The sequence below is a fragment of the Leptosomus discolor genome, chromosome 1 (assembly GCF_034619465.1).
Source record: "Leptosomus discolor isolate bLepDis1 chromosome 1, bLepDis1.hap2, whole genome shotgun sequence".
Lineage (NCBI taxonomy): Eukaryota > Metazoa > Chordata > Aves > Leptosomiformes > Leptosomidae > Leptosomus > Leptosomus discolor.
The window spans coordinates 180,535,003-180,552,920 of record NC_141391.1 but is presented as its reverse complement, the minus strand read 5'-3'; the positions used below and the strand labels follow the sequence as shown (position 1 = coordinate 180,552,920).

General features: G+C 40.7%; 1 protein-coding gene across 10 annotated transcripts in view; it reads right to left on the bottom strand.

Moving 5' to 3' along the window:
• Positions 1–17,248, bottom strand: part of GRIP1 (glutamate receptor interacting protein 1) — a 234,344-nt gene extending 217,096 nt beyond the window's left edge. For all 10 annotated transcript variants that reach the window (XM_086472047.1, XM_086472071.1, XM_086472030.1 and 7 more), the window contains exon 1: positions 17,116–17,248. In XM_086472047.1, the coding sequence (XP_086328173.1) occupies positions 17,116–17,248 (133 nt within the window). The remainder of the gene's footprint in view (positions 1–17,115) is intronic.
• Between the last annotated feature and the right edge of the window lie 670 nt (positions 17,249–17,918).

Genomic DNA, 17,918 nt, shown 5'->3' with positions numbered 1-17,918 from the left:
AACTCATGTTGAGAGAGAGGTATGATAACAACGCATGGATATATTCACTGACATTTAATATAGTCACTTTGATTAATTATTAAATCTCTGAAACAAACTTGGTGCTTGAAATGGCTTTTCAAAGGGTCCAGTATTTCCATTAGCAAATTAACTTTACTCTCAACAGTTGGCATTAGTTGCTTGGAAACAATTACACTATTTAAGACACCTAAACAAACTTCTTCATTTAATCAAGCAACCCCCAAACACATCGAGTTGTTCCCTGTTTAACACATTTACATGTTTTTGGTATTCCCTACGCAGCCTGACATTAAATTTTCAAAAATAGCATCTTTGCAATCTCTGAACCTACACTTAATTTTACCTAGTATTTACAAAGTCAAAAGTAAGAAGCATGAAGATTGTGCAAAAAGACAATACAAATTTGACATATTTTTAATATATATAAATATATATATATCTGTCTCACACAGACAAAATTTCTACTCATGTACAAACACATGCAGACAAATATAAATTATTCAGTTTAGCCAATCAGTCAGTACAGGAGAAGGTAGTGAATCAAAACACCAAATATATCTAAAGAAAAAATAAAATAATTGCAAAGTGTTTTTGTTTGCCTTAATTCAGTAAAATCTCTTGTAAAAAAAAAAAAGTAATCTCATATAAATAGCCAGTGTCTAATCAGTATTAATTAGACAAGAAAAACCTCACAACTATAAGCATTTTACAACTGTAAACAAAGAGTAAATATAGCTTGCCGACAAGTGGAATTAACTATTTTTGGGTTTCTTCCTCGTCATTTTTTGCAAAATTTTATTTTTCCTATAAACATTTTAAAATGAACTCTTGCCTCATTCTCAAGGAAGTGCCAGTTAGGTGAGTAAGTATGGGATCTGATTTGACATAAAAAGGCTAAAACCAGAAGCTACTGCATTGGCAGTGAGCACTCACTAACAGCTTTCAGAAAAGGAGATGAGGGAGGACCGAGGCTGGGCAGAGGCAGAGAAAGCCACCTCAGTGCAGGAGAGCTGCCTGTCCGTGGCCACCCCAGTGGCTGGGATGCAACCTTCAGCCTTCGCTTTGGGAGCAAAGCCAGGAAGGCCCACCAGCCCTTACGACCACCTGAACCACGGCAGCTCGGCATAACATCAACGGTGTATGGATCTTAAGCTTCAAGCAATAAGAAAAGCTATAAAAAACCCAGGTCTAATTCTTGGCCCAACACAGTCCCCTAACAGACCAAGATAGGATGAGGCTGAGATAACGGGACGAAGCTTTGGCCTTCTACCAGACACTGTTCATGCCTTCTATAGCTGTGCTCCAAACCTATTATACAATTTTATGCCATTGATCAGTCTTACTTGATGGTATACGTGGGACAGTTAGTTTAATTTTTGTAGAAACAAACCTCATTCCCTCACATTTTTTGACATCTTGGTTTCAAACTAAATAAAGCAAGGAAGTGAAAACAAGTCTTCTTCATTCTCTACAATAGTGGTGGCCCCACCAGTAGCTTAGTAAAAACAAGGTTTCCAACACAAAAATGCTGACACATTATTTTTCGGCAGCTTTACAGAATCACAGCATGGCAGGGGTGGGAAGGGACCTCTGGAGATCATCTAGTCCAACCCCCCTGCTAAAGCAGGCTTGCCTAGAGCAAGTTGCATAGGAATGTGTCCAGGAGGGTTTTGAATATCTCCAGAGAAGGAGACTCCACAACCACCCCGGGCAGCCTGTTCCAGTGCACACAGAAACCACAAAATATTTTGTCTTCAGTAGGACTGTATCTGATATATCCAAGGAGCAGGCAGCCTGAGGGCAGACTTGGTGCTAAGGTACCTCTAGGGAAACACTACCTACGCCTGCTAATGAGCAGAGATGTGCACAATGTGGGCATGGACACTGTCCTATCTCTGGCACCTCCTCACCCAGGTCCTCTGCTCCCAATTCCCACTATAAACAGCAGAAATAATACACAGAATGTCAATGAAGTAAATAAAAGCAACCAAAAAAAAAGTAAACACCCCCAATTTTCTTCTACACTTCAATCATTCTTCAAGAAATGACAGGATAATTTTTGCTTTATTATTTGTCAGCAATTAGGAAATATTAGTAAAAGAAATTGCTGGTGTTCCCACACGCCAAGTGCTGTCCATCAGATCATGAGCAGAACAGAAGTATTGACCCTAGGGGACAGACAGGCAGCCTGCTGGTGGACAGGCCTGGGAAGGCGATGTCCCCAGCACACACAATACGGAAGACTGTCTTCACATCAATTAAATATTTATTTTCTTATTCCCTATGGCAAAAACACAGTGCTGGGGAAATAATTTACAGATAGAAATGCAAAGATGTTTGAAGTGGTCATAACCCTTGAGGATACAGGAACTTTGCCTGTTACAGAGGTTGCTCATTTTTTTTCCCCTCAACAATTCGAACAGGCTTTCTTCATGGAAATGCCGCTTATCTACACTTGAGGAGCAGCATAAGGGGATTTTGTACATGCTGTTCTTGAAGTAAGTTTCTGCTCAAAAGTAATGATTCCTGAACCATATATATACACATGCAGACATATTTGAGTGGAAATTTCAAAGTCAAGTGTTTTTTCTGCTAATAATTGCTCTCACAGGAGAAGCTCAGAGGAAGGAGTGCCCATGCCCAACTCCCCCTGTCCCTCCCTGCCCAAACACCACCAGGACCTTCACACAGTAAGGGCAGTTACTCAGTTCTGCATTATGCTTAAGTCTAACCGCATACAGAGACCAAAGCTTTGTACGTTTGATCTCTGCGCTGCAACCCTGAGCTCCACACTTAAATGATTTATTCCACAGTGACTGCATCTCAGAATCCACTTTTTTGCAAGATCTTCAGGTCTTTCTTTTCACACATCCGAAGAAACAACACTGAGTTGCTCTAGCAGAGATCTCTATATAAACACACAGCTCATCTTTTGCCACTTCCAATCTTTTACACCCTACCATAAAACCTCCAGCTGTCACCTACCCACATGTGCACTTCCATGTACATGTACAAATGTGCTTAGCTCTTGTCCAAAACTTAGTCTACAAGTTCAGCATCCCCACTGGTCTTCACAACAAAGGAGCACACATCCATTTGCTTGGATTCTGTAATAGCAATTGGCTTTCATACAGTAAAGAGCAGCAGTCAGGTCTCTAAAAGCTCCATCTGAAACCATCTTCCTCCAAGTGAATAAAAATTAAAAAAATAAATAAATCACTGCACTTGACAAGCAATTTAACACATTTAATATTTACTACAATACATCTATCTACTTCAGGTTTTGCTTCAGTGGAACAGCATTTTTGTGTCAGTGTTAAATAAGCCTCACTTCTTTTCTCTTTTTTTTTTCCTCCCTTCCTTCCCCATTTCCCACTCCCCAGCATCATCACAATTTAAAACACTATTATTATTATTATTACAGGTTAAAATTCTAAATTCTATGCCAAGGCTTATGTATAAAAGATATTGGCAAGAATAATTGCCTTTTCCAAAGAAAAGAAATCAGCAGTAAACGGTATTAATCAATGATTATTGAATTCTGTGCTCCAGGCGAGTGGTTCCTGTCAACAGTGGTCCTTCAGACCCAGGTTTTCCACTTCAGCTTTAATGAACAAGGTTGGAATCATGCATTGAAATGGAATAATGCAGAACTAATCAACTGGCTTTGTTTTTGAAGTCTGAACAATTTCACTTGTCAACCAAAATGAAATAAAACTGCGCATGCTTAAAAATTATCTTAGAGGAAACAATCCAGGGATGCTGATCTCTCAGTCAAAATATCCTTTTATCTCTGCCAGAAAGTGGAGCAGAGCACAGAAACACAACACAAACAACGAATATTTGGAAGAAACTCTTAGAATTACTATTTTAATCTATCCACACACACCATTTTCTTTAGGGTTCACTGCTACAGACCCTTATATCTAACCTCCACCAGTGGGACTACTCACATTAACAGAGTTACTCATGTGTCTGGCATTTGCAGAACCAAATCTTTGGCTGGCCTACAGCAAGGCACAGTCAAGACAATATTAGAACCTCACAAAAACCACTGTCAACTCTACAAATCTGCTTGATAAAATAAACACCAAGCAGGAAGAGTGCAATCACTGCAGACAGATTTTTGAGAGCTTTGTTTTCCATGCAGCAGCTATAAATAAACAAACAAATAAATCTCCCCATGCATTTTAAGATGCACAGAAAAACACACTAAAACCCAAGACCACAATCTCTGAATAAAAGAGCTAAATTTGCAGATGCAAAGGCTATTTGCACTTCACTTCCTCTGCTTCTTCCCCCAACAGTTTCCTAGTCACATTTTTTTTTGACCTAGCCTTGAGTTAAGGCATCCCCTGAGGCCATAGGTCAAGCCTAAAGGCAGGCCACATACATCTCAAGCTCTAGACTGCTGTCACATCAACAATCGACCATTCTCCTGGTTTGCTGAGCAACACATATAATTCTGTTTAAATAAGTAAGTAGAAAGAGCACCTGGCAGTCACAATGCTAGTAACTTGTACTTTTTAAAAGGAAAACACATACTGTAGACCATGAGCTGGAATTTTCCACTTTGTATTAATAAGACACACACCTATGCATCCATCCTTTCTAGTCTGAATGTGACTAGAAACCCCTTGCTTGCATGAGGGTTTAAGTGACTGCAGATGGAACGTGTTACCTTCCTCCCCTCTGTGATATGATTTGATTTTATGACAAAACTGCACGAAAAAATCTCTTCTAGATTGCAAGTTCAGGGAGTACTGTGAACCATAATTGTATTTTTCAAGTACTTTAAAGAACTTCAGGATATGTGAGGAGAAAGGGGTTCCAGGCTTCCAATTCAGAAAATTAATGAAACTTCCACTTTGGGAAAACAAACAGACCAGTAAAACAGGGTCACTCAATTGTCCAAGGCCCAGTTGAAGAATTTAAGAACTATATACAGCAGTAAAGGGGGGGGGGGGGAGGGAGGGAAAAATAAAAAAAGGATTAAAAAAAAAAGATGTCACAGCAGACTCAATGTAATGCCATGATACCAAAATGTGCGTTCTCTCATTTAGACATCATCACCTAACCTATTCCTCCATGCTGTGGTCTTTGTTACTATATTAGCCTGGACTTCAAAACTGGAAAAATTTTCCAGATTCCACAAGCTGAAATTGTGGAATTTCAGGAGCCTACAGACAGATAAACCATCCAGTGATCATCTGGGAAGCACTGATCATTTCCAATCACTGCCGTAATCAAAACAAAAATTCAGGACCATTCACCTATTAAACTATTAAAGGTTTTTAATTATTGCTGGTTTCATCAGGTTATTTTTTAAGTTTAATTTAGCTGTCCATTTAAAAAATATAAATTGCTACCAAGAAAACATGAACACTAATTATAGGAACAATTTTAACTGTTTAGAGAAGCAGATAAAATGAGCAGAAGTGATCTTGAGTGTTCATTGATTACCTTCTGTGGGTTACTTAAAATCTAGTTAAATTTTTCTCCTGATTTGTACATGTCCCTATATCAGTTAGTGGTAGTTTACCTATATCTAAAGCCATAAAGCTGCTGCTACTTATCATCCATTAATTAATCATATAAGACATACTTACCAAGTCATCAAGACTTAAAAGACATTTTATCACAAAATAAGAGATCACTGAACAAAACTACATTTTCCTTACCTGCAAATCCACTGACAATTCACCAGCGCATAAAATATGAACATAGATATAGGGTTTGAGCATTTTCCATATATTAAAGCTACTTTCATACAATGGAGCAGTGTATTATCTCATCTGCCTTCTCTACTCACATTGCTATAACCTCCTGAATAATTATGCCACCAGCACTACATTTTTGTAAGATACTTAAACCAACAGCTAATAAACTTCTGTCATTATCTATGAGGAAGAAAACAACCTACTGTGAATGGACATGTGGCTGTAAAAAGCTCAATTATCTATACAGCACAAAGGGCCACCAACTCCAGGCCGCAACTAGAATGGCCTTCAACAGTTTTGCTCAGTCTCTGGAAACAATTTGCATGACACAATCTGTCCTACAAAATCCACAGCCATTCAGATTAATTATAAGAGCCCAAGTTCAGAGAAGTAGTGGGGACAAAAAAAACACCAAAACAAAACAAAAAAAAAACCCCACAAACAAGCAAGCTAGAAAGGAGCAGTGTTTTCCACTGTTTTCCACCCACCCAAGAACAAAACACAAACACTAAATTGCAGCACGCAAATCAAGTACCAGTTACAAAATTATACTGTTCAGTGCTTTCTCCATCCCTTGTGATATGCTCAGGAGCAGCAGTATTTTAAAGAGATGGCTGTACTCTTTCCAGTCGACAAACCTCTCCTCCTCTGCTCTCCTGTAGTGCAGGGCTGGGTACTCCCTGCCTGAATAAGCCGGCAAAGATACGCACAACAATTGTGAGAGCAGAGGAATGTTATCAAAACCTACCACATTCCTAAACATACTTCTATTTCTGTAATTATGTTCAGAGTATAACATGAAAAATGTAAGCAAACCATTAATGCCCTAAGCTCAAGAAGACTTCTCTCTTTTTTCCAGGCAGGGTATGGCACAAGCGAACAGCAACAGATTTAGAAGTGCTAATGGGGATGCCTGAGTACCTCTTCTGGAAATCTTCTGGGAAGCCCATGTGAAATATGGGTCAAGTTACAGAGGGAGCATTTCAGAGACTGCCAAAGCGTCACTGAATTCATAGGGGTTTCATAGATGCCAGCAGTTCCACCATCTTGCTGCACTCCATTTAATTATTGACGGGCAGTTATAACCACAAGCCTGAACAGCTTTGGCCTCTCCATTTCAGAAGTCACTCCTACCTCCTTTTAGCAATGAAAGGGAACGCAGCATTTTCATGACAAGCCATGTGAAATTCTACCACCACTCAAGGGAAAATCCATGTTCCTACTTTCCAAATTGTAAATGCCACTGAATGTATTTAGATTCACTGACAACTGACCTGAACGCTGCTGCTGGCAGCGCTCTGCCAGAGATCCACACTCTCCCAACCTTCCTTCACAGGCATCTTCTCATTTCCCCTAAACCAGGCTGTCAGATGCAACATCCCTATCAGACAGCATGGCAAATATCCCTTTTGATTTCCACGCATTCAGTGCTAATACATCTGGCATCGCAGCCCACAGCTCCTGCCATGACTCACCTCTTGTTGACTACATAACAACTCGGCTCCCACAAATGGGGCACAGGTAGCAGGTTATCAGGGCTTTAAATTACTTTCTACTCTAGCCTGCAGAAAGCAAGGGCATAAAGCTAATATCACTGTGTATTTAAAATATGTATTTGTGTACCATTCATTTTTTACTGCATTTATTTGTAACACATTGTGAATACTTTTTTTTATTTTTTTTTTTTAAATAGAGATGATACCAGCTGATGGAATAGCAACAAGGTGTATTGTTGAGCAATGAGTTTTCCCCTCTGGGAGAGGGAGAGTGTTATCAAAACATAGATCTGAGCAGCCACAGAGCTTGTTAAACACACCCAAAGGAAGCATCTGAGAACAAATTTGAAAACACAATTTACTGAGTTAGTACTTCACACTGTATCTGTGTACTTTTGGTTTCACTTTCTTTGTTGTAGTTTCATTCAAACAGTATTTCCCCAGAGCTGTCTTTAATCTCCCTTTTCTCCATTCTGCTTCCACAGTCCTCCTTTCTTCTCCAACCAAAGTTCCCTTTCATAAAATTGCGTAATATTTGAGGCTCATAGGGGTCTCTGTTAGTCCACTGGCCCAAGTCCCCTGCTCAAAGAATGGCCAGCTTTGAAGCTGGAACTAACTTAAACAGGTAGATCAGGGTGCTTGCAGCCTTGTCCAGTTAAGTTTTGTGTGTCTCCAAAGGTACTTCTCACTGTCCCATAAACACCTTCCCTTCCATCTTTGTCCTCCTCAACTCTATACCCTAGCATGTACGACACAGGTCTCACAAGCACCAGGCCTACACCTACAAGCCTAATTTTGACACCTGGAAAACCATCTCTGATGGCCTATCTCCAGCATCAGTTTTATGTAGAAGATGTCGTGTTTGTGTGCCTTACACAGGCAATCCAGATGTTATATCATGTTTAACGAGCACAGAACAGGCTGGGCAAACCTGAAGGGTTCATTCCTTGCTTTCCCTCTGGGGGGCTCTAGGAGCAGAGCAGCAAGGCTCTCCATAACCCACAGATTCCTGCAGGGTGGTCAGATCTCACACCTCCTCTAGCACCCTGCCACCCCTGTTCAGTTTTGCTTTTCCCTTGGCCACCTTTTCAAGGACAGTTCTCCTTGAACGAATCTGTTCAAAGCACCCACGGACAGACAGAAAATAAACCTTACTCATCCCTCCTCTGTCCCACAGATGCCCACAGTGCTCCCAGTGTCAGCACAGGGACTGTATTAAAAAATGCACCAAAGTGCTACCGGTGTGATCAGATCCTCTGGGCACTCGCCAAAATTTACTTCTGCCATCTCAACACCGAGGAGATTCTGGTGCATTTGTAGCAAGTATTTTGTCCATAACCTGCTGATACAGAATTTTCACTGCATGCTAAAACCCAAGGAACTCGTGCTCCGTATTCTCTACTACATGCACAAACACACCATTAACAAAGCAAACTGCAAGCTGCAAGTGCCAGATTGAGAATTCCTAGCAACCCCCAATTCGGCCTCCTTTTGCATATGTGTTACAACACAATCTTTAATTACTTGATCTCCTATTTTTTTGCAGGAGACTTTGTCTCATTTAATGCTGAAAATAAACTATTTTAATTACCTGAAAAATTACTCAAGACCTTTTCTCCTCATTGCTCAAAGTGTAATTCCATCCCTTAGCTCCCACACACTATTCAAGCCCTTCTCTCCAGACAGACAATTTCTTCCTGAGCTCTTCTATGCCACTCAGCACTGTAGCATTTATTTGAGAGCTTAGCAAACACTAATTTACTTTCACAGCATACCTGCGAAGGAAAGGTACCATTAACTTCATTTCATAGGTGGAGAACTAAAGCATAGGGAGATTATCATCAAAGGCATGCAATAATTTAAAGATTGCAGCCTGAGATGCCTTATGGATGGATTTTCAGACCAGTCAGGCTTATATAATTTTTATATATACAAACCATACTCCCCTCAGCATACTACAGCAACTCGTGCCAGACATCTGCAAATTCAAGCCTTCAAATCAGAGAAACAATGGATGAGCCCCAACGGGAAGGGTGGTGGGAAGGCCAGGCACAACACTGCACCAGGATTTGGTGCAGCCTCTGTCACATGCTGAATCCAGCATAAGCAACACAGCAAAAGTGCACAGGTAGTCCTTCATCAAGGACTCATTAATGGGAGGCCGAATTGAGGTTCTATAGGCACCCTTAGTTCTACCGCCTTTTTAATTTGGAGCACATGTCCTCAGAACTGCAACAGTCTTGCATGCTGATTTGTGTACAAATTCCTGGGTTTCAGAGGGAAATCAGAAAATCCTCTGAACAAAATCAGTAGCATTCAGGTGCCCAAGTTATCAGCAATCTGGTCATCACAGACTCTTGCACCCAGCCACAGCACTACTCCTGCTCTTTCCTGCTGAAAAACAGAGTTGCCTCGTCATTTTGCACATACGATGAGGACTACCAAATCTGTCTTATACAAATAGCATCTACAGTAAACAGGTGTTTATATTCATGCTGATGATTAATTATAGCCACGGGCATGCCCTGCTGAAGAAACACAGCAATCATTCAATAAATGTTTATAATCTCATCAGCAAGGGGCTTACATTGTTGTTCCCTTCTTTGTTCCACTAATTGTTTTAAGTTTTCCATTGGAACTGAAGGCCTATATTAAAACTGACACCTCTGTAGCTGCTTTTACCTCTCTCTTTAATCTTAGTTCATAAAACCTGATGTTTCATTCACTTCACAATATCCAAGGGGAAAAAATAATCAGATCACTGCGTGTTCATGATTTAAATTGACAAAGTCATGATTAAAATCATAACTTACACATCATTTCAGGAAGCAGGAAGTCCAGATCTCTCTAAATGTCATTGTTTGAACCTGGATATCATACATTCTAGATATACTAAAATATAAAGGCTGCCAAATTCTCTAAATACTGAAGTTACAACCTCATACCAGCAGCCACTGTAAGAGGAGGAAGAGCTATAACGAATACATTTCCTGAGCAGGGACAATCAGGATCTTTAATTATTCAGTAAAGAATAGGCCCGGAAAGTAAATGAAAGAAAAGTAGCACAGAAATTGTACAGTTGTAATTGCTAGCAGGGAGAAGTGTTTACACTCCATGCAAAGAATTACATAATTCAGGTCTCATTATTTCAGTGACTTAAAATAAATAAGCTGGTTTCCTCCAAGTAACTCTAAGGCAATGTTTTACCATCCATGCTCTGTGCTGCCCCAGGAGTTCAAGGGCCATTTGTAGAAGAGACACAAAGGGTCATTTAAAAAAATAATCCTATTGCTAACAAACTTAAACTAGCTGTTGCACCACTGCTTTAGAAAAAAGAAAAAAAAAAAAAGTTAAACGTATAATGAAAATGTTTCACCAAACCCAGCGTACACCTGCCTGGCTAGAAGAAATGCATTACTCCAGTCCTGCAGGGAGCCCCACAGCCGCAGGTGCCACACTGACAGACCCTGCAACTGGGTGTCACACTGCTGCGCAAGTAACATCAACAATTTAATTATCTTTGAATTTATATAAACAACATAATGTGTCTAAAGCCACTATTCAAACAGCTTAAGCATCTACAAACACAAGCCCCATACCAAGACTTACATGCTTTTAACCAAGATAAAACAGGAAAGAAGTAAAATAAGATTTTAACGCATGCGTATTTCTTGCAAGCTTGGAAGACCTAAATAATTTCATGGGATGCTCAAGAATTGCTAAAATTCTCCTTTTTATAACTCATTCCTACTAGTTTGCTATCTATAAAACGAGAATAATATGTAATTCTTCTCCACCTCTTGGGTTCTTCTAGAAAGGACACATTCACTAACAAACGTGACGAACAAGATGGTAGATAAATGGGATCACCTCCAACACACATACACAGTTCATCAGAAGTTAAGTGACCCTTTGCAAAGGATGGTAGTCATGAAATACAAAACTGGACTTGATACAACGGCCAACTGTTTAAAAATCCCAGAATCTAACAGACATGAAGATGACAAAGCAACAGAAACAGCACAAGCATACAACATCTTTGTCCGACAAGTGCCTGAATTTTTTCCAAAATGGAAACTGTTGTAATTGGCACCTGTACAGGGGAAGTTTTAGCCTGCAGAGACAAGTGTCACTTTCTACCACTTTTGTTTCACTCAGAAATCTCCAAATGGGAAAGCTGATACTGGCTGTCCCAGCCGTAAAGCTCAAATATAGTTGTCGTCTTTATCACCATGCCTGGCTTGCAGCTGACACTGAATGGTAGCCCTGTAATGACAGTCTCTCTGGACATGGGCATCACATCCCATTCCTGATGAACTTGAGGTGTTGGGGCTATCCAGACCTCAGGAAAAAAGTGACTTATGGAAAACAGGCAGAAATACTGAAGAACTATAATCCATTAATGAAAATCTCCAGGGTACAACAATCATGAAACAGTCACTAAGGAGAAGGAAATAATAAGCTTTAATAAATTTTAGTTATTTTAAAAAATATTATTTTTGTTACGTTTTCAAGGCCTGCCATATTCTCTGCTGAGGTTACCAAGCCTTTTTTCATGTAGGCTGCAACAAATGTGCTATCTTTAGTTTCAACGAAAGCTGAGATTTTACTGTACTGACATGACAAGATCTGTGACGGGAGAAGAAACCCTCCCCAAAGCACACACACATCCAATTAAACTGCAGACTTGCAACACACAATCTTCGTAAAATGAAAAGTGGTTGTCCTGCATTCCTCACCCTTAAGATCAATTAACATCTCTGCAACCTGAGATAGAGGTATTCAATGCCCTTGTCACCACATTACTCATAAAACCATTAACTCTTTTACAACCCCAATCAAATCTATGAGACTGCTGCAAACAAGAACTGTTTGTATCAATTTACAAAATGGAGAAAATCTTGACAAGAGCGATGCTGCTACTGACCATAGCATTAAGAAACTATAGGCATATCACTTCCCTCGTCATTTTGTCTTAGTGTTATTTCGGTAGCAAGTCTCTTCTATGAATATTTAATACAGCTTTAAAGCCACCCAGGGTATGAAATCCAAAGACATTCGTTAGTAAGATTTTGGCAGCTCAGTGAGCTTCTGCACCATAACATTGAGTTGTCTTGGAAAATAAGGCCCAAGAGGGGTTTTTCTGCTGACATCATCCCGAATAGCATATCATATACCCAATATGCATTTTAACTAATTATTCCCAGATTTCAGTCACAAAGAGGACATTTTCAACTCTCAGTTATACAAGACATTCAGATTTTCGTTTTTGCCTTATTTGCTAGGCTAGGAGTCAAATATCTTACCCTTAACTTTCCAGTGATGACACAGGGAGACCAATGGGACAGTAATGGAAAGAAGGGAAAGCCCTCAACACAAGAAAGACATGGAGCTGTTGCAGCGGGTCCAGAGGAGGGCTACCAAGATGGTCAGAGGGTTGGAGCACCTTTCCTACGAGGGCAGGCTGAGGGAGTTGGGCTTGTTCAGCCTGGAAAGGAGAAGGCGCCGGGGAGACATTATAGCGGCCTTCCAGTACCTGAAGGGGGCCTACAAGAAGGCTGGGGAGGGACTTTTTACAAGGGCCTGCAGTGACAGGATGAGGGGTAATGTTTTCAAACTGCAAGAGGGGAGATTTAGATTAGATGTTAGGAAGAAATTCTTCACTGTGAGGGTGGTGAGGCACTGGAAGAGGTTGCCCAGAGAAGCTGTGGCTGCCCCCTCCCTGGCAGCGTTCAAGGCCAGATTGGATGGGGCTTTGACCAATCTGGTCTAGTGGAAGGTGTCCCTGCCCATGGTAGGGGGGTTGGAACTAGATGATCTTTAAGGTCCCTTCCAACCCAAACTATTCTATGATTCTGGAGACAAATTCAAAGAGGTTGATTGTCCTAAAACGGAGGAACCAGACAATTCTCACACAAGAACTATGGAAGAATTAATAAAGGGCATCACAGAGAAAAACAATACATGACTGCAGATACACTATGGCAGACTACTTTATCAAAAAGACCAATGCTCTTGTCAGACAACATATACTTGGCCCTGACAAGGGATAGAAGAAAATTATTTGAGGGACTCTAAGTGACTAAATGGAACATTTTAAGGTCAGGGCTAAAAAAAAGAAGGGACCTTCTGGGTTACTGGGTGTTTACTTGTAGAATTCTTTAAACATTGTTTTTTGGGATCATTCTTTAGTATTTTCACTGCTTCACACAGAAAATAAAACCTCTATGCCAATGGACCATAGTGCTGACATCATGTTGGGAGGAACAACATAAGAAGAATCAATGAAAACAGAGTATCTTTCAGGAGGAGATGGAAGACAGAAACAAGAAGTAACATAAATAAGACAAAATTTAACAGTAAGCATTCACAGCAATGCCTTCTGGACCTGCATGGGCAGATTGTGACAACCACACTTCATGCAACCTGCAAGGATCCAAAATCGGTTGGAAGAAATGCAAACCCTTACAGGTGTTTCACTAAATAAAAAGACTTAGCACTGAAATCAGATTGGGGTGGGAGAAGGAGGAGTTTGTTTTGGTCAGAGGTGATCAAATCAGGCTGTGTCCCAAAAACACCTTCCTGCTCAAGACTACGCTGAAACTCAAAGGTCTTGGCAAAACACCCTGACTTCAGCAAAAGGACATATGTCACTTTTGGAAGCATTCCAGGCAGCTCTGCTACACAGCATTCCTGATGTTTGCTATCAGTCTTGGTAATAATATAACAAAGGCCCTTTCCATGCAAAGCCTTATTAAAAGGAACGGGTTGAATGGCAGTGCCGTAATGCTGCACAAGAGAAATATAATGCTTTTTAAAGTGTTTTATGCAATAAGCAGCAACTTGTCTGAGTAGGCTGGGTAGCAATTTCATCACCCACTATGTTCACACTGCAAAGTACCACCAAAATGAGTATGATGCCTGCGCTACTAAAGTCAATACATGTTTGTGTACCAAAGTTATTATTTTACTTATTCTAGCGTTACATAGCACAGGAGACTCTTCAGAAAGACAGCAGAGCTGATGCTGCATGTCAAAACAAGGATATTCATTTAACTGAACCCAAATGGACGAAGTGTCCAAGCAAAATGACATGTGACTTGAGAGCTGGGGTCTCTTTTTACCCAGAGACCTTTAGGCACTATGGCACCTTCCGTTCATCCAGCTGTGCCCCAGTATCATAGCTAATGTTGTCTTCCATGACAAAGCTTCAGAGGAGTAAAGACGTATACCTAACAGCAGGAGCTACAATATCCCAATATCCAGCCACAGCTGGGCTGAGGACAAACTAAAGTCACCTTTTTCCTGTGATTCCCAGAGGCCTAGTCTATTTTTAACTTTGTTTTCTTTCTGCTTGATCCTTTGTTAGTCTAATGTAGTTTCTGCATTTTTCCATTAATTCTGCCTCCATACAACATTAAGCAATCCTACTAACGGGAGGAAGAGTAACAAGCTCATAAAGTGATTGGCTCAGACAATGTTCAAATGCACTAGCTAATTGGACACATAACTCATAAACAATGGAGGAGGGATGGATAACAATGCAGGGAGAGGAAACTAAAAAAGCTCCAACTCTCTTCAGTTGAATGAACATTAGGTCTTTGATTTCATTAGCTCTGATATTCTGAAAATCATACCAATAAATATTCTTACCTGATTCTCAAGCATACATTCTTCTAAGCATACAAATTAAAAGCTCTGCAATTACTCTAAATTTGCACTGTAAACAGCATAACATACCGTAATTAAATTAAATATGAAACATTTCATTGTCCCCATTACATGAAAATTTCAAGGCAGTATTTATAGTAGCACCAGCAGCATCTTTTCACATTTTATACATTGCTTTAAGTAGCTACCACACCTACCCAACCAAAACAGTGACACATATACCACACAGAAAGACCAGACAAAAGAAGCACTTGAGGAGCAATTGTGTTTGATGTGGTATCTCTATAAAGACTCCACAGCTCAAATCTCCTGTGACATGTTTAAGTAACTGCGAGAAGTTGCGAACTCCTTGTGCATCCAACTCCACTGGACTCCACACTATTCTGGCCAGTCAATTTGAGTATTGTGATCACTGTTGTGAACACCACTTCAAAATCTGACACAGATTCATCCAGCCTGAAATACTTATGACCTCCACAGGCTGAAGTGTGTACTATCCTTTTATTTCCTAATTAGAATAAAAGGGGAAACCTATTAGATATTTGGCTCAATCTTACAGCCTTACATTAAGTCAAGAGTTAATAATTTATTAATCAGCATTCAAGAAATCCTTATTACATGTGACAGTTTTGGGAGGGGTTTTTCCATTTTATTTAAAAGGCCTTCAACAACAATAATCAGCTAGGGAAGTATTTTGACATACTGCTTTGACAAGTTGCTTTGATTTACATATTAAAGCCAGAAAAAGTTACATGCTTTCAGTAACATGTATCATTTTCACATTTTTCAATGCTAAGTAGATTTAAAATTTTTAGTTCTTGTGTAGATGATTTTATGTCGGTATGTTACCTGTTACGACTGCATTGCCCCCAAAATACGTTTCTTTCTTATAAGAACTCCGTCTTAACAACATAGATAAATTTTAAGATTATCAGCATGGTAAATTTTCTTAAAAACAGAAAGAGATCAAGATTGTATTAATGAGAAACTCCGTAAACAACCAAGCACCCTACATCAGTTTACTTTTGCAGATAGGCAAGCATGGTGCAGAGGAAGAAAACCAAGAGGAAAACCTATTGCTTCCTAATTTTCCACAGGATAGCAGTACTCTAGTGCTATAAGGCACAATCACATTCATCGTTTTGTCTCAAAACAAATGTAAGGTTCTTACGATTTATTTCAGCAAAGTGGAAATGAGGCCAAACGATGCTAAAAGATACCGTCAACCACTCGCATAGTATAGAACAACAAGAAAGTGCATCAAACTTCAGCTGCTCAGCAAAAGGCACAGAGCCTCACTGCAAAGCTCCCAAACCACCAGCCAGAACAGCAGAAACCTTTTAAAAAGGTAATTTCTGTGCATGACTTGTTCTGCTACCAACACCTTGCCCTGACAGCACTGCACAATACTCTGGGCAGGGGCTGAGCGCAGCTTCCCTCCCACCATCCCCGTGGGCACCTCTGGGCACATCCCCTCCTCCAGAAGCCCAAGGCAGATCGGCAGCTCCAAAGCCTGACAGGTACAGTGGACAAACCCTAACGAGCTGCAGGAAACAGCCCACAGTTTGCACAGGGACTCCCGAGCAGGCAGTTTATTTTGGTTTCGGGCAAGCTGCTGCTGTCACGTGAGCGCAAGCAAACAAAACCCACCACTTAATTCTTCACGAGTGGTCCTGGACCTGCAGCAAGGAAGCAGCCCAGTTCAGTAACTCACTGCTGAAAAGACCAGGTCACAGCAGAGGCTCAGAGAACTGACTCTCCCTTAATAACAAACATTAATCATCAACTCCAACTTAGAAATGAGTGATTGCTGCCTTTACAGTCATTTAAAAACATCCATGCGGCTTTTGGAAGGCACTCTATGAGGGCTACCACCACCCTATCGCTTCTCAACACAAAGTGTTTTAACAAAAGGTTTCCAGCAGTCAGACTCAATTAACTGCACCTGAAATCTTATCCGGGTTTGCAGACAGACCCCCGCTTACTTTGAGAGCGGCTGTGCCACTTCAGCTGCTTTGTATTGTTCATCAGCAGTCACAGCCAGATAAAGCCCTAACAGGAACCGACGTTTTAATACTCGCATGATGCTCAGATTCTAGCAAGGAAGGGAATATTGTTCGCATTTTGCGGGTTTAGTGTTTCTAAATATCTTAAAAGCAGAACATTTATCACAGCCAAAGGAAAATGAGGTTAGGCAAAACACTTACTTCGAAAATGCTCTGAGGCATAATAGTAGACGTCCTCGTAGCCCTCGTGGTAATCCTCCTCTGGCCGGTACTTTTTGCCTTTTCTTCTTCTCGATCTTCTTATCTGCTTGACAAAGCCCAAGAAACGCTCCATCTCCTTCCTCAGCAGCACCAGCCGGCAGCCCCCTTCGCCCTCTGCTTTACAAAGAGCTGCTGTCCCAGCATGAATCAACCACAAGCACCGGAGCAAAGCTGCAGCCTCCAACCAGCCACTCTGGTACCATTAAAAAACCCCTCCCTTATCTCAGCTGTGACTAGGAAGCATATTGTTTTTCCTTTGAAAAAAAAAAAAAGGGGGGGGGGGGAGTTTGACTTTATCAAATCTACTGACTGGAATATTTCAACACGAAAATAGACAAAGGAGGAAAATATTGAAGCGAAAGGAGAAAGTCAGGATTTTGAGTGGTTATCAAACAGCAGAGGACAAAGTTGGAAGAGACCTGCCTGCCAGCAAGGGGAAGCCCAGCACTGAGAGCTCCCTATCCTGTGTCTCCATCATTTGAAGAGGGGCTGGGAGGCGGGGATAGATGTTAGTCAATGGACTGAACCATATCTCAAGGCAGAACAGGTTTTCATTCGCCAGTTAAACGCTGCCCTCATATTTACCCGGGCATGGGCTCAGGGGCCCGTTTGATTTCATTTGTTCTAAGAAGAGGAAACACGCTGATCCATTTCTGGCATCACATATGCTGAATGAATAAATAGCAAAGTGGTTTAATCCATACACACAGCCCACTCACCGGCAAGTGTGTGCTGAATGTGTT